Source organism: Esox lucius, chromosome 1, assembly GCF_011004845.1.
Source record: "Esox lucius isolate fEsoLuc1 chromosome 1, fEsoLuc1.pri, whole genome shotgun sequence".
NCBI lineage: Eukaryota > Metazoa > Chordata > Actinopteri > Esociformes > Esocidae > Esox > Esox lucius.
In genome coordinates, this window is record NC_047569.1 from 42,616,403 (window position 1) to 42,641,726 (window position 25,324).

Genomic DNA, 25,324 nt, shown 5'->3' on the forward strand with positions numbered 1-25,324 from the left:
GTAAAACCTGTACAAACACACACGCACACACACACCCATTGAGGCCAGCTTTGTCCCATATGCCCTCTAGCTATAAAACTGCCAAGTCACCTATGAAGATTTAAATGTTATGGACATTTATTTCAGTACTTTGATTAGTCTTTCAGAGTCCCTGTTATTCTGTTTAACTAATGTATTAAGAATGACAATAGCCATGTCTTCCATGGTCAACGTCTTTCCCTTCTCTGTATCCAGACACACTGTAATGACTGGAATGTCAGCTGAGCAATGCTCCTAGACTCCATCTATGTGCAGAAGAATCACTAGAAGTCGTCTCCCTTTTGGGCTTCTTCATAGCAGGTATCCTGTTCCTTATATCGTAAAGGACTCCATTCCTTATTGGGAGAGCTGAGTTAGTAAAACCACCTATAGTAACATGCCCAGTTGTCGTGTGTGAACTTTCATCAAGTTGTCTGGTCAACTGACATTTTGTGATTACCAGTGTCTCCTGGATCTATGTTTGTGTGCAACCTTGCATTTCCTAGGTTATATCATGGTGGCAACTATTCCATATACAGGTGCTGGTCATAAAATTAGAATATCATCAAAAAGTTGATTTATTTCAGTAATTCCATTCAAAAAGTGAAACTTGTATATTAAATTCATTCATTACACACAGACTGATATATTTCAAATGTTTATTTCTTTTAATTGTGATGATTATAACTGACAACTAATCCCAAATTCAGGATAAATTAGAATATTACTCAAGATCAATACAAAAAAAGGATTTTTAGAAATGTTGGCCAACTGAAAAATATGAACATGAAAAGTATGAGCATGTACAGCACTCAATACTTAGTTGGGGCTCCTTTTGCCTGAATTACTGCAGCAATGCGGCGTGGCATGGAGTCGATCAGTCTGTGGCACTGCTCAGGTGTTATGAGAGCCCAGGTTGCTCTGATAGTGGCCTTCAGCTCTTCTGCATTGTTTGGTCTGGTGTATCGCATCTTCCTCTTTACAATACCCCATAGATTTTCTATAGGGTTAAGGTCAGGCGAGTTTGCTGGCCAATTAAGAACAGGGATACCATGGTCCTTAAACCAGGTACTGGTAGCTTTGGCACTGTGTGGGGGTGTTTTGGGTTAATTAGTTGATTAGAGTGTGGCACCAGGTGTCTACAAAATTGAACCTTTTCACAATATTCTAATTTTCTGAGATACTGAATTTGGGTTTTTCATTAGTTGTCAGTTATAATCATCAAAATTAAGAAATAAACACTTGAAATATATCAGTCTGTGTGGAATGAATGTATACATTATACAAGTTTAACTTTTTAATAAATCAACTTTTTGATGATATTCTAATTTTATGACCAGCACCTGTATGTGCTTTCTGCAAGAACTAGTGGTGTCATCTGTACAGTTGTACAGTACAGAAGGAATATTAGCTTGAACCTTGGCAATGTAAAATCAGAACAACTGCCATGACAACACTCTGTGTTGGTCTCTGTAATTGATACTGTACTTGATACTGCCATGATACTTGTTTCCGTATATACTATTAAACCTGAAATAATAAACTGTTTTCTGAAGACTGAAGAGTTTACTTGATAAATTGCGAACACTTCCACACACTGAAATCTTTTTCATGTCCTTAAAGTAGAGGAGAGCGGTGAGGCTGGTCTGGGTTGTGATGGTATTTATAACTCAGTGTGCTTTTACATAATCAGCACGTTCTTTCCATTCATTGGTTCAGTCCACAGCCTGTTGTCCATGGAGCCAGGAGAGCAGTGTCCTAGATATAGTCCTCGTTCCAAATAACGCCCTATTCTCTCTCTATAGACCCTGGTCAAACTAGTGTACTATAGAGGAAACACAGAGCCATTTGAGACACATTCGGTGAATATATTTTTCCTCACTCCCCCGGTTAACTACTGTTTCAAACACATATGTCTGGCAGGCTTTCCCAAAACAACTTGACAGGACATTCTACTGAGGAAACCAGGAGAAACCATGAAATGCAAATTGGGCTGGCTAGTATTTCTACAAACGCAGGCCTTATATCAAGTCTCATTATCTGTCAATGCACATTTGTGTGTATTGGTATATATAGGATCATAGTGCATGGCATGAAGCCACATGCATAGCAGAAAGCCAGGAAGAAAACAAATTAAAACACCAGAAATCATCAACATCACTAATATGCTCTCAGTTATTTACACTATACAAATGAAATATCTTTATGATATCTTGAAGATATCAGCAGTCTCTTACCCACATGCATTTGACAGGAACACAGATATTTTGTGAATATCATTGTTTGTACAATTTTACCTCAATTAAAAGTTAGATCTCTTATTATGAGCGTAAGATCAATCAGATTAACAGTGACAATTCTTTCATTGCCTATTTTGCTAATCTTTACCAACGGTGCTAGTAATTATAGAGACCCTGGTTATTGGCAATCAAATTCAATTGGCGATCATATTTATAATCAGTATCATAAATTCAACAGATTAAAGGCATATTATTATTGGAACCACTGTGAGGGAAGGAGTAAAGAGAGAGAAGGAGAGAGGGAAGCAAGGAAGGAGTAAAGAGAGAGAAGGAGAGAGGGAAGCAGGGAAGCAGTAAAGAGAGAGAAGGAGAGAGGGAAGCAGGGAAGGAGTAAAGAGAGAGAAGGAGAGCGGGAAGCAGGTTGATGGCGGGAGTAAAGGGTGAGGGTGGTGGAGGGAGGTTGATCTAAGGAGAAATGAGAGGGTGATGTTTTTTATGTTTTTATGATGAACAGTGTTAATCAATCTGAAACAGTTCAGATTCAGACAGGGAAGATGTGCAGGTGAGTTTGAAACAGTTCAGATTCAGACAGGGAAGATGTGCAGGTGAGTTTGAAACAGTTCAGATTCAGACAGGGAAGATGTGCAGGTGAGTTTGAAACAGTTCAGATTCAGACAGGGAAGATGTGCAGGTGAGTTTGAAACAGTTCAGATTCAGACAGGGAAGATGTGCAGGTGAGTTTGAAACAGTTCAGATTCAGACAGGGAAGATGTGCAGGTGAGTTTGAAACAGTTCAGATTCAGACAGGGAAGATGTGCAGGTGAGTTTGAAACAGTTCAGATTCAGACAGGGAAGATGTGCAGGTGAGTTTGAAACCAACTTCTGTCTCTAGACGTTAACACATCTTCAGAACAGTTTAACATTTTATTAAAGGACAACTTATTAAATTGTTGCAGTAAGAATAAAAAAATTATTGAAGAAACAACTCCTACTGGGAAATTGGCTCTGGTTGATCAATAACTACAACTACAAGGAGGCTAAACCATCAGAATACACCTTTGTTTCAACCCAGCAATAATGTGTTGGTACAAAAGGGCTTTTACATATACAGGTGCTGGTCATATAATTAGAATATCATCAAAAAGTTGATTTATGTCAATAATTCCATTCAAAAAGTGAAACTTGTAAATTAAATTCATTCATTACACACAGACTGATATATTTCAAATGTTAATTTATTTTAATTGTGATGATTATAACTGACAACTAATGAAAATCCCAAATTCAGTATATCCGAAAATTAGAATATTACTTAAGACCAATACAAAAAAAGGATTTTAAAAAATGTTGGCCAACGAATGAAAAGTATGAGCGTGTACAGCACTCAATACTTAGTTGGGGCTCCTTTTGCCTGAATTACTGCAGCAATGCGGCGTGGCATGGAGTCGATCAGTCTGTGGCACTGCTCAGGTGTTATGAGAGCCCAGGTTGCTCTGATAGTGGCCTTCAGCTCTTCTGCATTGTTGCTTCTTCTTCACAATACCCCACAGATTTTCTATAGGGTTAAGGTCAGGCGAGTTTGCTGGCCAATTAAGAACAGGGATACCATGGTCCTTAAACCAGGTACTGGTAGCTTTGGCACTGTGTGTAGGTGCCAAGTCCTGTTGGAAAATGAAATCTGCATCTCCAATAAAGTTGGTCAGCAGCAGGAAGGAAGAAGTGCTCTAAAACTTCCTGGTAGACGGCTGCGTTGACCTTGGACCTCAGAAAACACAGTGGACCAACACCAGCAGATGACATGGCACACCAAACCATCACTGACAGGAAACTTTACACTGGACTTCAAGCAACGTGGATTCTGTACCTCTCCTCTCTTCCTCCAGACTCTGGGACCTTGATTTCCAAAGGAAATGCAAAATTGACTTTCATCAGAGAACATAACTTTGGACCACTCAGCAGCAGTCCAGTCCTTTTTGTCTTTAGCCCAGGCGAGACGCTTCTGACGCTGTGTCTTGTTCAAGAGTGGCTTGACACAAGGAATGCGACAGCTGAAACCCATGTCTTGCATACGTCTGTGCGTGGTGGTTCTTGAAGCACTGACTCCAGCTGCAGTCCACTCTTTGTGAATCTCCCCCACATTTTTGAATGGGTTTTGTTTCACAATCCTCTCCAGGGTGCGGTTATCCCTATTGCTTGTACACTTTTTTCTACAAGATATTTTCCTTCCTTTCGCCTCTCTATTAATGTGCTTGGACACAGAGCTCTGTGAACAGCCAGCCTCTTTAGTAATGATGTCATGGTGCGGTGAGCAGCAGCGCCACCGTGCCATATTTCCACAAGTTCCCATATTCTCACGAACACATCCCGGACTGTCACATGTTTCCCATCTTCCACACCAGGTCCCAATCTAGCTCGTTTGTATGTGTATATATGTTTCCCCTCTGCTCCCCACATTGTGGATCATTGTTGCTGTTGCTGTCATTGTTGCTGTTTGTAGGTTAATTGGTGAGTGTTGTTTAATGTACTGTTTGAATGTTTATTGTTAAGACGCATGTTGCGCACTTTTATTTCATTCAGTCATTAGTATGGTTTTCCGTTCGTGTTTGGTTTGTTTGTTGTTTTAATAAAACCAACGAACGTGATATCTGCCTGCGCCTGGTTCCCTCCAACACTACACCATGACGAGTCGTTACAAATGACTTTTTGCCCTCCTTGTGAAAGGTGTCAATGGTCGTCTTTTGGACAGCTGTCAAGTCAGCAGTCTTCCACATGATTGTGTTGCCTACAGAAATAGACTGAGAGACTATTTAAAGGCCTTTGCAGGAGTTTTGCGTTAATTAGCAGATAAGAGTGTGGCACCAGGTGCCTTCAATATTGAACCTTTTCACAATATTCTAATTTTCTGAGATACTGAATTTAGGGTTTTCATTAGTTGTCAGTTATAATCATCACAATTAAAAGAAATAAACACTTAAAATATATCAGTCTGTGTGGAATGAATGTATACATTATACAAGTTTTTGAATGGAATTACTGAAATAAATCAACTTTTCGATGATATTCTAATTATATGACCAGCACCTGTACACAGCCTAAAACCCAAAAAGAAACCACAACAATAAAAGCATGTTGTCTAGGAAAAACTACCTAGCAGGGTCAGAACATTGGATGGACTCTGAGCGTATTCCACCAAAAGCTTTACGGAACAACAAAATCATTTTGTACAAGACCGAGGCACTGGCTAGAAGATTCAGTCAGACGGTAAGACGTCTTAAATGGAGAGTGAACTATCCTGCCGTCCTACCACTAAATGCCCCGCTAATCTCATCTCTGATGACCAACCCCTCCTTCAGTTAAAGCTATGTGGATGCTTCTGGACTGTCGCTCCACTGACCATCTGTTTGAGGGTTACAACAATCCAAACGTTTCACCCCAGTTGAACATTGTTGTACAGTAGCAAGCAAGTTTTTTTATATAGCACAATTCATACATAGAAGCAATTAAATGCGCAGTAGTAGTTAGCTACACGTTTTTATGTTACTTTTATTATTCTCTTTTTAAAATGAAAGCGCATTGAGATTATTTTTAGAATGAAATGCACTATAGATTTTGAATACATAATTATTACTACAACAAGTTAATGTTTAAGTTAACACTTTCAATGTTCATTTCTAACTTTACTTTTATTATAAATTTTCTCACTGTTTTCCAAACTCTCCCCTGCATTTCCTCAAATTTTCTTCCCTTCTCGGTTCCACTCTCCTTTCCTCCACTTTCTTCAATTCTCCAACTTCTCCTCTCCATGTTTCATGATTTATGAAATGTACTGGGTTGGAAATAGAAGATGGTGAAAAAAGGGAATAAATTGTGTCTGTATGACTTCAGGATGACATTATTTGCTTCTCAACTCTGGTCTCATTAGTAAATTATCTGTTGAGAGAAACCAAAGAAAAGCATATATGAGCCAGAGATAGATGACCACTACTAGTAATGAGACAAAAATATGAGCCAAAGATAGATGACCACTACTAGTAATGAGACAAACATATGAGCCAGAGATAGATGACCACTACTAGTAATGAGACAAACATATGAGCCAGAGATAGATGACCACTACTAGTAATGAGACAAACATATGAGCCAGAAATAGAGGACCACTACTAGTAATGAGACAAACATATGAGCCAGAGATAGATGACCACTACTAGTAATGAGACATACATATGAGGCAGAGATAGATGACCACTACTAGTAATGAGACAAACATATCAGCCAGAGATAGATGACCACTACTAGTAATGAGACATACATAGGAGGCAGAGATAGATGACCACTACTAGTAATGAGACAAACATATGAGCCAGAGATATAAGGATGACTACCACTAGTAATGAGACAAACACATGAGCCAGAGACACTTCCACTTTACTTTAATAAAACATCTTGTCTTACACTATTCTCCTTCAAAGTGCACTACTTTTCACCAATGTTAGTGTACTTTTGATCAAAATTAGTGCTCAATAAAAATAACACACTAACAGTGATGATATCATCATTTTCATGGCAGATCTGATAATCTCTCTGTGGAGGGTAATGTACAAATCACCTCATCTTGTTAAGACACATATATGTTTAAAAACACTCTAAGCCTCGAGGCTTCCCTCAGTTACTTTAAATAATGTGCGATTACCCTACGACAATCTCCTTTGCCTCCATCACACCCACAAACACCCACACATACCCACACACATTGCCATTACAAGAATTGTCCAAGAAAAGTTTTCTTTAGGAAATTATGAAACTATGGTCCACTCAATTTCAGACAGAGCCCTAGTCCCAGCTTACAATCACTCAAGAAAAACCTTCCATCATTCATGTAACAAAAGATGGAGCAAATATAATGAAACACTTGGAAAATTTAAAATCCATCAAAAAAGGTAATAATAACAATATAATAATTTCATATGCATTCCTAATACATTTCCAAGTGTAGCTTTGTTGTCAACTAACAAAATGTATAACACTTACAACTATTTCACATGTTCTAATGTATCCCAAAATTATCAGTCATTCATATAACAAACCTGTGCATCCAAAATCCAAAGACACAAATATAAAAGCAATATTGTTTAAACCGACATAGGTTAGCATTTCTGTATGTATTTCTGTTTCTAGCTCATCTTTATGAAGGCTGGCAATCAGAAATCCACGACAGAGCTCACATCTCCCCTCGGCCAGTAACTGTGGCTGGTGTGCATCCACCCAGCCACAAAGCCCTACCCTGCTAGTTTGAATAAAGTATCTTCTCTGAACCCAGATAAGTCCTTTTCAAACAAAATGTTCTGTCATGTGGGATTCTCAGTGGAAAAAATGCATAAATCCTCCATGTCTGTTTGTAATATTATGCCTTCGCCTGTGCTTTCTATTTTAGCTGCAACTGATTTTGACAAATGGTATTCGCCCTCAGTAAAAGTGTGGAGAGAGGAAAAGAGAAGAGGAGCGAGAGGAAAGGAGAAGTGAGGAAGGGAAGACCGAAGGGAAGGAATTGAGGGCAGAATAAAGAATTCAGATCATATACTTCCAGGCAAGCAGAACACAACTCAACACTACTAGCAGGCGTTATATTACCTTGACCAGGTATTAGAGGACTGTTGACCAGGGATCAGAAGAATGTTGACCAGGGATCAGATTACTGTTGACCAAGGATCAGATTAATGTTGACCAGGGATCAGATTAATGTTGTCTGCCCTCAATCAGCGATCAGATGAAGGTTGACCAGGGATCAGATTACTGGTCAACATTCATCTGATCCCTGGTCAACATTCTTCTGATCCCTGGTCAACATTCATCTGATCCCTGGTCAACATTCATCTGATCCCTGGTCAACATTCTTCTGATCCCTGGTCAACAGTCATCTAATACCTGTTACGTAAATCGGCGTCCGATACGTCTGTCCATTGTTGAATGGACCTCGTCACTGGCTTCTCTTGTTTTAGCCTCTGCCTGTAAGCAGGGAGCAACATTATCGATGCATGGTCTGATTTGCCGAAAGCAGGACGGGGGAGGGCCTTATATCCGTGGGGAAATAGAGAGTAAACATTGTCCAGATGTGTTTTTTAAACTTCGGTAGGACTTTCTTTGGATTGGCGCCGTTAAAATCGCCAGCAGCAATAAAGGCAGCCTCTGGATGTAAACATTCAAGCCTATCAATAACTCAAAGAATTTCGTCAAGCGCAGCACCAGCGTTGGCTTGGGGGGGATGTACACAGCTGTACACAGGTTTATATTCTTTCAGGGAAATATATTCTAGCAGCAGCATTCTGAATGAGCTGCATCTGTTTTACAGTCTGTTTTACAGTCCAGTTAAGAGGCCATTACAAGAGTCTACTAGAGATAAAGGCATGGATGATCTTCTCTTGGTCTTTTTGGGACACCAAGCCCTTGATTTTGGCTTTATTTTTAAGAACATAAAATGTTGTTTTGGTGTCCGCATTGATATGACAATTAAATGTGAGATCTGAGTCCATCAGAACACCAAGATTATGCACTTGGTCCAATGGATTTTAGGGCCTGAGAATCCAGCTCTTTACCAATACTAGTTATTTTATTTTTGTTGCCAAACACAACAGTCTCTGTTTTATCTTGGTTTAATTACAGACAATTTTGGTTCATCCAAGTATTGATGTGCTCTATACAGTGACACAGTGAGCTGTTGTCATACGGTTCAAGAGCCATATATATTTGAGTATCATTGGCATAGCTATGGTAGTTAATGTTGTTATTTTGTAGAATTTTTCCCAGAGGTAGCATATAGAGATTGAACAGAAACGGTCCTAGAACTGATCCCTGGGGAACTCAGATTCATGGCTACCAGTGGTGAGAAAGTAAATCTGGCCATCTAGATAAAATCTGAACCAATTAAGGACTGTCCCAATTAAGGACTGTCCTTATTTTCCAGTTTATCTAGAAGTGTTCTTTGATATACAGTGTAAAATGCTGCACTGAGATGTAATAGAACCAGAACTGTTATTTTATCGGAATCAGTATTAAGCCATATATCATTTTCATATATCAACTTTTATCAGGGCTGTTGTGGTGAGGTCGGAAGCCTGACTTAAATTTGTATAAGAGACCGCTTGAGTTCACAAAATTGCTGAGTTGATTGAAGACAACCTTCTCAATGATCTTGGCTATAAAAGGGAGAATTGATACAGGGCTATAGTTGTTCAAGATAGAGGCATCCAGTGTTCTCATTTTTAATAATGGCTGCTGTTTTTAAAGACAGGCTATACGTGAAGTGTAGGAGAGGCATGGTGAATATATGCCGGCCGAGGTGCAAGACAGTATATGTTTTTTTTATTTAGCTTTTAGTTTTTTTGGTTTGCTCAGAGGTGGGCTGGAAATGACTTTTAATTGGTGCACCAGGCTACGGGCCCTTGTACCAAATCAAGCAGTTCCTTATGTACCCCACAGTGGGTTTACTGTCTCGTCTTTTCTAACATGTCCTGTGAAGTGTGAGACCTGACGCCAAAGGCTCACACTGTCTTTAAATATTTTTTTTTATTGTGATGATAATGTTGCTAAATTAGCTAGCTTATTGAATGACCATTGCATTTAGTGTTGCACTAGTGGGTTAGCTTCTGTTTCGTTTCATATGACATTGCTGGTTAACGTGTACAGCTACCAAGCAAACCAATTGATGAAAACACTCCTTCATTCACTAAAATCCTTAGTTAGATGTGAATTTGCGATTCTATGACTTTCTTTGTTGACATATTCTTAAATGGCAAATTGTTGTTGCTAGGAAACACGCTGAGATTCATAAAAAGAAACAGCCAAAGGCACTGTGTCGACACTGGTTGCCCACTCGACAAAGATGATTTCGTAGGGTGCAGTCAGAGGAAACCTCAATGACTCATTTCACTCATGAACTCACATATTGGGTGATCAAATGTTTAAAGTTCTCCAAGTGATATTCAACCGAGAACTGAGTCGGGTGGAATCCCTGGTTGTTTGTACACAGTATAAAAATGTGCAACCGTCATGAGAGGTGATCCATCACCCAATGCCAGACGACTGAGCCACTCACTGTAAACAAGGATTACAGTTTCCGAAGGAGCCACTCACTCTACTCAAACATTACACTTTCAGATGAAGACTGTTTTCAAACATTACAGATCCAGATGATGCCACTCACTGTATACAGACATTACAGATCCAGATGATGCCACTCGCTGTATTCAGACATTACAGTTTCAGATGGTTCCACTCACTGTATACAGATATTACAGATCCAGATGATGCCACTCACTGTATACAGACATTACAGATCCAGATGATGCCACTCACTGTATACAGACATTACAGATCCAGATGGTGCCACTCACTGTATTCAGACATTACAATTTCAGATGGTTCCACACACTGTATACAGACATTACAGATCCAGATGTTGCCACTCACTGTATACAGACATTACAGATCCAGATGATGCCACTCACTGTATACAGACATTACAGATCCAGATGGTGCCACTCACTGTATTCAGACATTACAGTTTCAGATGGTTCCACTCACTGTGTTCAGACATTACAGTTTCAGATGGTGCCACTCACTGTATTCAGACATTACAGTTTCAGATGGTGCCACTCACTGTATTCAGACATTACAGTTTCAAATGATGCCATTCACTGTATTCAGACATTACAGATTCAGATGGTGCCACTCACTGTATTCAGACATTACAGATTCAGATGGTGCCACTCACTGTATTCAGACACTACAGTTTCAGATGGTGCCACTCACTGTATTCAGACATTACAGATTCAGATGGTGCCACTCATTGTATTCAGACATTATAGTTTTAGACTCACTGTATTACAGCAATACATTTTCAGACTGACCCACTCACTCTTCAGACTAAGCCACTCACTGTTGATTCTGTCTGTGAACTGAGACTCACCATATACGAAGAGCAGGTATTCAGCTCCACTGGTGCCCAAGTAGTTGCTGGCCTCACAGCGATAAGTGCCGTTATCTGTCTTGTTGAGGCTTGTGATGGTGAGCTCCCTGCCTTCCACGATCATTCGCTCTACATCCGGCAGCTCCCCTCCATCTTTAGACCACAACACTGGCTCTGGTCTAGTGGTGCAAACACAACGCACTGTGTATCATAACATATACCATAACATACAGTATATCACAACATCACAACACACTGTGTATCATAACATAAACCATAACATGCAGGATATCACAACATCACAACAAACTGTGTATCATAACATATACCATAACATCCAGAGTAGCAAAACATCTACTATAGCATACTGTATACAATAACATATTTCAAAATATATAATAACATTCTGTATATTACAACATATACCATAGTGCATGGTTTACAATTACAGATACATATAAAATATACAATATAAGTGTGTCCAAACCTTTACTGGTACTGCATAACATAACATATATCATAACAAATGTAATAACATGCATCATAATATGTTCATGTTTTAATACAAAAACATCACACAACCTATAATACAATATATTGCAACATATATCATTAAATAAATGAATATAATAAAAATATATAGATATTGATGTTTTACCCTGGGGACCCTAAAGTGGTTTGTGTCATGTTACAAGGTCATTGAGACATTTGTAGGTCAGTGAGATATCTTTCATATACAGTGGGGCAAAAAAGTATTCAGTCAGCCACCAATTGTGCAAGATGAGAGAGGCCTGTAATTTTTATCATAGGTACGCTTCAACAATGAGAGACAAAATGAGAGAAAAAAATCCAGAAAATCACATTGTAGGATTTTTTGTGAATTAATTGGTAAATTCCTCTGTAAAATAAGTATTTGGTCACCTACAAACAAGCAAGATTTCTGGCTCTCACAGACCTGTAACTTCTTCTTTAAGTGGCTCCTCTGTCCTGCACTCATTACCTTTATTTATGGCACCTGTTTGAACTTCTTATTAGTATAAAAGACACCTGTCCACAACTTCAAACAGTCACACTCCAAACTCCACTATGGCCAAGACCAAAGCTGTCAAAGGACACCAGAAACAAAATTGCAGACCTGCACTAGGCTGGGAAGACTGAATCTGCAATAGGTAAACAGCTTGCTGTGAAGAAATCAACTGTGGGAGCAATTACAAGAAAATGGAAGGCATACAAGACCACTGATAATCTCCCTCGATCCGGGGCTCCACCCAAAATCTCACCCCGTGGGGTCAAAATGATCACAAGAACGGTGAGCAAAAATCCTAGAACCACACGGGGGGACCTAGTGAATGACCTGAAGAGAGCTGGGACCAAAGTAACAAAGGCTACCATCAGTAACACACTACACCGCTAGGGACTCAAATCCTGCAGTGCCAGACGTGTCCCCCTGCTTAAGCCAACACATGTCCAGGCCCATCTGAGGTTTGCTTGAGAGCATTTGGATGGTCCAGAAGAGGAGAATGGGAGAATGGGAGAATGTAATATGGTCAGATGAAACCAAAATAGAATTTTTGGTAAAAACTCAACTCGTCGTGTTTGGAGGAGAAAGAATGCATCCAAATAACACCAAACCTACTGTGAAGCATGGGGGTGGAAACCTCATGCTTTGGGGCTGTTTTTCTGCAATGGGTCCAGGATGACTGATCCGTGTAAAGGAAAGAATGAATGGGGCCATGTATTGTGAGATTTTGAGCGAAAACCTCTTTCCATCAGCAAGGGCATTGAAGATGGAACATGGCTGGTTCTTTCAGCATGACAATGATCCCAAACACACCGCCCGGGCAATGAAGGAGGGGCTTCGTAAGAAGCATTTCAAGGTCCTGGAGTGGCTTAGCCAGTCACCAGATCATAACCCCATAGAAAATCTTTGGAGGGAGTTGAAAGTCTGTGTTGCCCAGCGACAGCCCCAAAACATCATTGCTCTAGAGGAGATCTGCATGGAGGAATGGGTCAAAATACCAGCAACAGTGTGTCAAAACCTTGTGAAGACTTACAGAAAACATTTGACCTCTGTCATTGCCAACAAAGGGTATATAACAAAGTATTGAGATTCACTTTTGTTATTGACCAAATACTTATTTTCCACCATAATATACAAATAAATTCATAAAAAATCCTACAATGTCATTTTCTGGATTTTTTTTCCCTCATAGTTGACATTACAGGCCTCTCTCATCTTTTTAAGTGGGAGAACTTGCACAATTGGTGGGTGACTAAATACTTTTTTGCCCCACTGTATAACTGTCCAGGAGGAGTATGGGAAGTGGATTTACTTGCTGAACAGCACACTTATAATATCAGAAAGCCTTGCAAAGCCTCCATGTCATATCAAAGCTGCTACAAGCGGTTTTGTGTGGATCCTGGGTCGCCATTGGATGTCTGTTCCCATTCACAGATATATATATATTGTCACAGAGGAGCAGAAGGAAAAGACTCGAGAAACAGGCGCAGGCTCTGGTGTAGGTGGTGTATTGATCACACAGGCTGAACAAAAGGCTACAGATGGCAGGGGCCCAATACAAAAACCTAGCCAGAATAAATGGAAAAACAAGATGAGGCTAAAGCACCCTAACAACACCGAATGCTACAAACAAAAAAGGCTAGAAAACAGAACTCACCTAATACACTATTAGGACATAAGAAACAGATAACACCTAATACACTATTAGGACATAAAAAACAGATACCACCCAAAACACTATTAGGACATAAGAAACTGATACCAGCTAATACACTATTAGGACATAAAAAAACAGATACCACCTAATAAACTATTAGGACATAAGAAACAGATAACACCTAATACACCATTAGGACATAAGAAACAGATAACACCTAATACACCATTAGGACATAAGAAACATACCACCTAATACACAAATGGACATAAGAAACAGATACCACCTAATACACTAGCATGACATAAGAAACTGATACCAGCTAATACACTATAAGGAAATAAGAAACATAAACCACCTAATACATGATTAGGACATAAGAAACAGAACTCACCTAATACACTCTTGGGATATAAAAAACAGATACCACCTAATACACTATTAGGACATAAGAAACAGAACTCACCTAATACACTATCAGGACATAAGAAACAGATACCACCTAATACACCATCAGGACATAAGAAACAGATACCACCTAAAATGTTATATGGACATAAGAAACAGATACCACCTAATACGTTATTAGGACATAAGAAACATAACTCACCTAATACACTATTAGGACATAAGAAACAAATACCACCTAATACACTATTAGGACATAAGAAACATAACTCACCTAATACACTATTAGGACATAAGAAACATACCACCTAATACACTATCAGGACATAAGAAACAGAACTCAACTAATACACTATCAAGACATAAGAAACATATACCACCTAATACACTATTAGGACATAAGAAACAGAACTCACCTAATACACTATTAGGTCATAAGAAACAGATACCAGCTAATACACAATGAGGACATAAGAAACAGATACCACCCAATACACTATTGGGATATAAGATACAGATAACAACTAATACACTATTAGGACATAAGAAACAGATACCACCTAATACACTATTAGGACATATGAAACAGAACTCACCTAATACACTATCAGGACATAAGAAACAGCTCTCCGCTAATACACTATTAGGACATACGAAACAGATAACACCTAATACACTTTTAGGACATAAGAAACATATACCACCTAATACACTATTAGGACATAAGAAACAGTACTCACCTAATACACAATTAGGACATAAGAAACAGATAACACTTAATACACTATCAGGACATAAGAAACAGAACTCAGTTAATACACTTCTAGGACATAAGAAACAGATAACACCTAATACACTATTAGGACATAAGAAACAGAACTCACCTAATACACAATTAGGACATAAGAAACAGATACCACCTAATACTCTATTAGGAAAGAAGAAATAGATACCACCTAACACACTATCAGAACATAAGAAACAGAACTCACCTAATACACTTCTAGGACATAAGAAACAGATAACACCTAATACACTATTAGGACATAAGAAACATAACTCACCTAATACACAATTAGGACATAAGAAACAGATAACACCTAATACACTATCAGGACATAAGAAACATAACTCAGTTAATAGACTATTAGGACATAAGAAACAGATAACACCTAATACACTATTAGGACATAAGAAAAATATACCAACTACTACTCTATTAGGAAAGAAGAAATAGATACCACCTTACACACTATCAGTACATAAGAAACAGAACTCAACTAATACACTATAAGGACATAAGAATCAGATAACACCTAATATACTATTAGGACATAAGAAACAGATACCACCTAATACACTATCAACACAAAAGAAACAGATACGACCTAATACACTATTAGGACATACGAAACAGATACCACCTAATACACAATCAGGACATAAAAAACAGATACCACCTAACACAGTATCAGGACATAAGAAACAGATACCACCTAATACTCTATTTGGAAAGAAGAAACAGATACCACCGAATACACTATCAGGACATAAGAAACAGAACTCACCTAATACACTATTAGGACATAAGAAACAGATACCACCTAATACACTATCAGGACATAAAAAACAGATACCACCTAACACAGTATCAGGACATAAGAAACAGATACCACCTAATACTCTATTAGGAAAGAAGAAACAGACACCACCTAATACACTATCAGGACATAAGAAACAGAACTCACCTAATACACTATTAGGACATAAGAAACAGATACCACCTAATACACTATTAGAAAAGAAGAAACAGAACTCACCTAATACACTATTCGGACATAATAAACAGAACTCACCTAATACACTATTCGGACATACGAAACAGAACTCCCCTAATACACTATCAGGACATAAGAAACAAATACCACCTAATACACTATCAGGACATAAGAAACATAAACCACCTAATACACTATTAGGACATAATAAAACGGAACTCACCTAATACACTATTAGGTCATAAGAAACAGATACCAGCTAATACTCTATTAGGAAAGAAGAAACAGACACCACCTAATACACTATCAGGACATAAGAAACAGAACTCACCTAATACACTATTAGGACATAAGAAACAGATACCACCTAATACACTATTAGAAAAGAAGAAACAGAACTCACCTAATACACTATTCGGACATAATAAACAGAACTCACCTAATACACTATTCGGACATACGAAACAGAACTCCCCTAATACACTATCAGGACATAAGAAACAAATACCACCTAATACACTATCAGGACATAAGAAACATAAACCACCTAATACACTATTAGGACATAATAAAACAGAACTCACCTAATACACTATTAGGTCATAAGAAACAGATACCAGCTAATACACTATTAGGACATAAGAAACAGATAACACCTAACACACTATCAGGACATAAGAAACAGGTCTCAACTAATACACTATTAGGACACAAGAAAAAGATAACACCTAATATACTATTAGGACATAAGAAACAGATACCACCTAAAACACTATTAGAACATAAGAAACAGATGTGGGTGGTAGAGGACCACAGGACCGGTGGTGTACCTGGGAACTGGGAGAGCTACTGGGGGCAGATATACATATATACACACCAATAACATTACCACTTCCATACAGCCTTAACATTATTACCACTGACAGGTGAAGGGAATAACAGTGATAATCTCATTATCATGGAACCTGTCAGTGGGTGGGATATATTAGGCAGCAAGTGAACATTCTGTACTCAAAGTTGATGTGTTAGAAGCAGGAACAAGCAGGGCAAGCATAAGGATCTGAACGACTTTGACAAGGGCCAAATTGTGCTGGCTAGATGACCAGGTCTGAGCATATCCAAAACTGCAGCCCTTGTGGGGTGCAGTTGCCCGTTGTTCCCATAACCCTAACCCAATTATGGGAAAATCTGGAAAAAATGTATGCTTGAATAGTTTCAGAAGGCTCTGTATAGCTAAGGTTTATTTAAAGTATATGATTTATTATTTAATATAGTACAAACATACCGTATTTACATAAATTGTCCCAATTTCAATCATTCGTGATTTACTTAAATCCTAATAAAACTGTAAGGAAGTAGACATTAAAAACATTACCATATGTAAAAATATTATGTTTTGCAATTTAGATCTTCGTACATCATGGACATGAACTGGGATGGTTGTTATAACAGTTTCATAACGAGTCTGTTGTGATTGTTGGACAGAGTGGATGTAGAGTGCATGTACTTACAGAGGGTTTCCTTTGGAGACACACTCCAGTTTGAAGTACTGTCCTTCCTGTGGGATGATCATGGAGTGGGAGATCTCAACATGGGGTGCATCTACGGATGGAGACACAAGGTGATATAATGACTTAAATTCACACCTAAAAAAATGTCTGTACCTGAAAAATCACCCATACTAGCTTTAGAGGATAATGACTGAAAATCACACCTAAAACATTGTCTGAACTTGAAAAATCACCTTTACTACCTGTAGAGAATAATGATTGAAATTCACATCGAAAACATTGTCTGAACCTGAACAATCACACATACTAGCTGTAGAGGATTAAGACTGAAATTCACACCAAAACATTGTCTTAACCAGAAAAATCACCCATAGTAGCTATAGAGGATAATGACTGAAATTCACACCTAAAACATGGCCTGAACCTGAAAAATTCCCCTACTAGTTGTAGAGGATGATTAAATATCACTGGTGCCCATGCCGTCACAGGGAGTCAGTAGCATGACTTGGCAAGGCAATTCGATTACACCACTAAATCCACAAACCCTTACAATGCAGGTGATTAGCTGGAAGGCAAAGTAAAAGGTTGTAGTTAGGGTTTGAAACTTACAGTGAACATTGAGGACCTCTGTGACCTGGTAAGGGTTAGATACTCACAGTGAACTTGGAGGACCTCTGTGACCTGGTAAGGGTTAGATACTCACAGTGAACTTGGAGGACCTCTGTGACCTGGTAAGGGTTGGAGGCCAGGGAAACATGTTCCACACTACAGGTGTAGGCCACCCCGTCATCTCTCCGATCCACCTGCAGCTGCAGACTGCTCTTCACTGTGAAGGACTTCCCTGTAGCATTCACTTCCTTAGTGCCTGTTTCGGAGAAACACAGACACTATTACATTCTATTGAATTCTACCCTTCTATTCACCTCCTTTATTTCCTTTAAATAGAGGCATTCTATTGTCTTTACCTCCTTGGTGCATGTGCACGATCACTGCATCCACAAATGCAAGTTAAAACTCTACCATGCAAAGAAGAAACCAGATCCAGAACCGCTGCTGCCTTCTCTGGGCACAAGCTCATTGAATAAGATGGACTGAGGCAAAGTGGAAAACTGTTTTTTTTGGGAATAGTGGACGCCAGGTCTTCCGGACTAAAGAGGAGAGGGACCATCCAGCTTGTTATCAGCACACAGTTCAAAAGCCAGCATCTGTGATGGTATGGGGGGTATTAGTGCAGATGGCATGTCTGTGAAGTGCTGAACAATATACTGTACATACTTTTGGGAGCAACAAATGCAGCCATCCAGGCAACATCTTTTTCAAGGAAGGCCTTGCTTATTTCAGCAAGACATTGCCAAACCACATTCTGCACGTATTACAAAAGCATGGCTCCGTAGTAAAAGAGTCTTGCTGCTAAACTGGCCTGCCTGCAGCCCAGAGCTGTCACCCATTAAAAACATTTGGCCCATTATAAAAGGAAAAAAATGACAAGGAGACCTCGAACTGGGGAGCAGCAAAAATCCTAAATCAAGCATGAATGGGAAAACACTCCACTTTCAAAACTACAGCAATTGGTGTCTTCAGTTCCCAAACACTTACAGAGTATTGTTAAAAGAAAAGGTACCCGACAGTGGTAAACATGCCCCTGTCCCATTTTCTTTTAAACATGTTACTGGCATCAAATTCAAAATGGGCATGTATTTTTCCAAAAACAATGACATTTCTCTTTGCATTTTGTTGTCTTTGAACTATTTTCAAATAAATACAGGGCTAAATGATTTGAACATCATTGCATTCTGTTTTTATAAACATTTTATGCAGCGTCCCAATTTTTTTGGAAATGGGGTTGTAAAAAAAGAGCAAAATGCAATACTTTTGTTGACTAATGCAATCGTTTTTCTGTAACAGGTGGCTGATGAAGTGAGACTGCCTGGCTCTTTCAAAGGATGGGAGCTTCAGCTGAGAGGAGAGCAGAGGAGAGGAGGGGAGCTAGAACTACTATTGATCAACTCTCATAGCGCATGTGTGTGTGTGTGTATGGGTCGGTGTGTGTGTGTGTCAGTGTGTTTAAGTGTGTGGGTCTATCGGTGCATGTGTGTGTGTGTTTATGTCAGTGCGTGTGTGTAAGTGTGTGTTTATGTCAGTGCGTGTGTGTGTAAGTGTGTGTTTTTGTCAATGCGTGTGTGTAAGTGTGTGTTTTTGTCAGTGCGTGTGTGTTTTTCTCAATGCGTGTTAGTGTGTGTTTTTGTCAGTGCGTGTAGCATCTCTATCTTCTCCAGACGTCTTTAAGTAGCTGAAGTTTAAATAGAATATACAACAGACACAAGAAAAGGGGAACCAGATCAGATATGATTGGTGTGATCCTCAACAAACTGGTCAGTTTTTTCATGGTTCATAACACTGGATGCAGATAAACCATCAAATCAATACAGTTGCAATACTGCAATATAATAATTGAACAGACACCACAGTGATCCTGTTGAGGAAACTTCAATTAAAGACTCCTTTCTCTCAGATTTCTCCCTATCCTGCCTCTACCCTCTTTTTCCTGTATCTCTCCTACCATTCTTTTTCCCTATCTAGTGGTGTTGTTTGGAATATCTAGTCTTCTATGGCCTACTAATATAGAGAATAATATAGTCAAGTGGGTGTTTTGACACAGCTGAATTATACTCCACTCTCCATGAGACATCATCTACAGAGACACCACAATCAGGGAGACACCAGCTACAGAGACACCACAATCAGGGAGACACCAGCTACAGAGACACCATAATCAGGGAGACACCAGCTACAGAGACACCACAATCAGGGAGACACCAGCTACAGAGACACCACAATCAGGGAGACACCAGCTACAGAGACACCACAATCAGGGAGACACCAGCTACAGAGACACCACAATCAGGGAGACACCAGCTACAGAGACACCATCATCAGTGAGAAACCATCATCAGACAGACATCAACTCCTTAGTCACCACCATCAGAGAGACACAGCAGAGATACACCACCATCAAAGAGAGATCATCATCAGAGAGACACCACCACGAGACACAATCATCAGAGAGACACCATCATCAGAGAGAGATAATTTCAGATAGACACCACCATCACAGAGAAACTCCCAACACGACACACCCCCATCATAGAGATACTATCATCTGAGAGACACCATCGTCAGAGCAACACCATCAAAGAGAGATCATCATCAGAGAGATACCACCATCAGAAACACCATCATCAGAGACAGACCATTATCAGAGCGACACCATTATCAAAGAGACAGCACCATCAGAGTGACACCACCATCAGAGTGACACCATCAAAGAGAGATCATCATCAGAGAGACACACTAATCAGAAGGACACTTTTATCAGAGAGACACTATGAGAGAGCCTTTCACCTTCACAGCTTGGGGATCAATCTGATTGCTAGGCTACCTACCAAGTGAAGCACAACTCTCTAACTCTCACACCTCCCAACCTTTAAACTCCCTCTCCCCATCCTCATGTGCTTCCTCGCCATTCTCCCACTTTCTCCTTTCTCTTTGTCTTTGCATCAATACAATGCACTTCAGTTGTCATGTCAGTCTCCTGAGGTTCCAGTCTGACTTATAGTGTGTGTGTGTGTGTGTGTATCTGTGTATGTGTGGTACATTATTCTATTTTCATTCAGGGGGCGGAAACAACTTTGAGTGGCCTGATTTAAAATGTTTATATCTGTCGATGCATGGCAGGCAAAATTCTAATAATTGAAGTATTTTGAATTGTATTTCGAGCCTAAGTCTTCAGCTGTAGTGGGATTTAACTTGAAGACTAAAGAGAACGTGTTGCAACAGAGAGAGGGATTCAGGACTGAAGGACAACAAAGAGGTCTAGACGGCAGAAAGCAGAGGTGTAATGGCTTTGAACTTGATCTCAGAGGAGCAGAGGAGAGAATCACTTTACTGTGGAGACCAAAGCAGAGTCTCAGCCATCCTGCAGTAACATATCTGAAGTTATCACTCTGATGTATGCACTCTGAAATAGCACCCTCTCCCCAAACAGTGCCCTATATGCCTGGACAACAGTAGTACACTAAAAAGCTAATAGAATTCCATTTGGGATGCAGGATACCTTCCCCTTGATCAAAGGGTCTCAAAACAACATCTGTTTCCACTAGCACCTTAACTTATCTTTTTGGTGATTGGTTGGGAACACACAAAATGGTACTGAGGGCAGAAATGAATATTTTACCTGAGGAAGGTGTGTGTTTGTGCATCTGTGAGAGTGTGAATTCATATGTGTGTAATGCATCTGTCATTCAGCATTAGAAGAAATAACCAGCATCTGCACCTGCCGTCCCCTTAGCAGAGTTAAACAGGGGATGGACTGGACCCTGATGGGAAGAGATTCTAACTGACAGCTCACACTAAAGGTCATGGTTTAATCCAACCTCCACCAATAACAACAAAATACTTCTTTGTCAAAGACAAAAAAATCTTTCCATCCCTTAAAAACAGTTATAAACCATCCCAAGTGGAGGTTATTAGCTTTGTAACCATGGCAGAATGCTTAATGAACCATCAGATTCGAAAGGATTTATATGGAACCTGTAGGGTGCTATAAAGAATACTTTCGAAAATGATTTGAAATAAATATGCTCTTCACAGTACCAAGAAAGATTCATGTACAGTAAAGAATAATGCATGGTTACAACCCTTTAGGACTATATACAAACAAACAGTCCCAATAAAGATGAATATATGGTTACAACCCTTCAAGACCATATATAAACAAATAATACCAAGAAAGGATAATGTATGGTTACAACCCTTTAAGACTATAAACAAACGGTACCTATAAAGTATAATGTATGATTACAACCCTTTAGGACTATATACAAACAAACAGTCCCAAGAAAGGTTAATGTATGGTTACAACCCTTCAAGACCATATACAACCAAACAGTCCCAAAAAAGTTTACTGTATGGTTACAACCCTTTAAGTCTATTTACAACCAAACAGTCCCAAGAAAGGATAATGTATGGTTACAACACTTAAAGGCTATATACAACCAAACAGTCCCAAGAAAGGATAATGTATGGTTACAACACTTAAAGGCTATATACAACCAAACAGTCCCAAGAAAAGATAATGTAAGGTTACAACACTTTAGGAGTATATACAAACAAATAGTACCAAGAAAGGATCATGTATGGTTACCACCCTTTAGGACAATATACAACCAAACAGTCCCAAGAAAGGATAATGTATGGTGTAGCAGCCAATAATGTAATAACTACCGTTAATGTAACAACTGCCAATATCGTAATACATTTTCCATTCTTAATGTAATATAAGTCAATAATCTAATAACTTACCAATAATGTAATAACATTTCAGAACCAATAACATAACTTTTTGCCCACAATGTAATAAGTTCATATATTATTGGCTGGCTATTACATTACTGGCTGAGTTAATGAAAAATCATTAAAATTGTAATAATTGGAGCTGATAATGTAATAATATACTTATATTACTGTGTGTTTACATTTTATTTATTAATTCTCAGACTTCCATAACCCTTACTGTTGCTTTTTTCAAATAGCTGCTCAAAAACCTGACTAATCCTGACCCCTGAATCATAGTCCTAACTCTGAGAAAACCTGACCAATCCTGACCCCTGAATCATAGTCCTAACTCTGAGAAAACCTGTGATGCTCTGATATTATACAGACGTGTGTCACAATCAAAGTAAAGATTTACATACCAGGCAATAGAAAGACAGACATTTCTCAAATGTACCTTAGTTCAAAATTTCCATAACAACACACACCACTTTCTCCCTCCCACTGACAAAAGGAAACATTCATTTTCCTAATTTGCTAATTTAGAAAGTTGGAAAGCTGCTTAAGTAATCTATTTTTAACATTTCAAACTACCTTTCCTCTCCACTCCACAAAATGTGGCATTCACTCCCTACACTACATTCAGGGCGTTAAATTAGAATGAGATTATTGTAGACGGCTAGCTAATAGCTATATAGTAAAAATAAGTCCAATCACTCTGTGGCTGATTTATTTCTTTAGAAAACAATGACAGCTGAATAGTTACGCACTGTGAACTACGCAATGTAAATCAAAATCAAGAGCAGTCAAATCAGTGTCTGTGCAGTTCGTCCATCGCAATAGTAGCATAAACAGTTTTACTTTAGGCTTACTACAATGTAGTTACTGAAGCTTGAAGCCAGTGAAGTTTTAGTCTATCCTGAACAAATCTTATTGCCTACTTTGTTTTTTCCAGAGGGAAGATCGAACCCTGGTCGACTGCTGGGAAGTCGGCGTCTCTAACCAGTAAACTAATTAACAATGGGTAGACACTCAGTCAGTCAGTTTTCCAGTCAGTCAATCACTCAGTCAGTCACTCACTTACTCACTCAGTAAGAAAAATTTTATCCTCTTGCACTGTAAAACCTAATAAGTTCAGAATACATATGGAATACTTTTGTGGAAACTGATGACATCAAACTATTTAAGTCAACTAACTTTATTTTGTTAAGTAAGTCATTACTTAAAAATGACAATTTAATGGATCTTAATAGTTAAGATTTATAAAAAAAAATCAAGTTTACTGTACATAAAAATATAGAAGGAAATTATTTCCTAATATGCATTGCCCTTTCAAGTGAACTCTAGAGTTACCACCCATGACTGTATTTGTAAATGACAGAGACATGGTAATTGAACACATTTATTATCTCTAAGTTCACTTAATTAACTGTTATGTAATAGTGAACTGTGAATACCTAACATATCCCATAAATCCTTATTTTGAATTGCAAACCACCTAGCTCATGGACTACTCATTTCAAAATACACTTCAAAATGCTGAAAGCCCTGGTTAAAGAAACTTTCAGGAAATCCCCAGGTTACCAAAAATGAAATAACTGCTTCCGCTGATATTTCTGGAAAACCTGGGAACTTAACCAGACTTTTGCAAAGCTACCCACAAGGCACTGGCTTGCAAAGGAACGCAGAATTCCTATTTATATCCAGCACATGTTTTGACAGGAATATTTTTCATATAATTGTTTCAATCATTTCAGTAGTGGGTGCAACATATATGTTTGACTAAATGATTGAATTAATTTAGACAAATGTGTTTGATGTTTGTGTAGCTAAGATGAATCAATCATTCAATGTCCAGGCAAAAAAAGGATAATAAAACAATTCCAAGATCTCAACCTGAAGCAGAGCATGCTGGAAACATTTTCATTTTAAACTTATAAATGTAGTAAAAGTCAGTATAACATAAACATTTTAAGTAATTGGGAATATTTCTCTAACTTTGAGTGACCCTAAGTAGAAACATTTGAGTAAGAAATTGATAGGGTTTACAGTGTGGAAGTGAAAATTAAAAGCCTTGTTTAACCAGTGGAAAAACAGGACTTCTCCTGCTAGAGGTGATTGGCTGAGATAATGAAGGGGCTGGACATGCTGACATATTAAGTTCTGATTGGTTTGCCAAGACAACAGTTTCTATTATAACACAGTAGAATTGCAGTATTGGCTTATTCAAACATGGAGAACTGCAAATGCATTGCTAGAGCTGTTAACCACATTGCTGCCCTGATTTTAGGCAACGTTATCAGATCTCCATGGGAAGTCGTATGTGAGTCCTGTGTATCAGATCTGTGTTATGCACTTCATTTAATACCTTTGTTTGTAGATGGCAGGGTTGCTTTTC

The 25,324-nt window shown here is 38.7% G+C and overlaps 1 protein-coding gene across 3 annotated transcripts in view; it reads right to left on the bottom strand.

Moving 5' to 3' along the window:
• The window catches only part of cadm2b (cell adhesion molecule 2b), a 361,274-nt gene that overhangs the window by 15,243 nt on the left and 320,707 nt on the right, over positions 1 to 25,324 (bottom strand). For all 3 annotated transcript variants that reach the window (XM_034293120.1, XM_034293119.1, XM_034293116.1), the window contains 3 exons: positions 18,299 to 18,460; positions 17,596 to 17,686; positions 11,221 to 11,399 (listed from right to left, as the gene is read on the bottom strand). In XM_034293120.1, the coding sequence (XP_034149011.1) occupies positions 11,221 to 11,399; positions 17,596 to 17,686; positions 18,299 to 18,460 (432 nt within the window). The remainder of the gene's footprint in view (positions 1 to 11,220; positions 11,400 to 17,595; positions 17,687 to 18,298; positions 18,461 to 25,324) is intronic.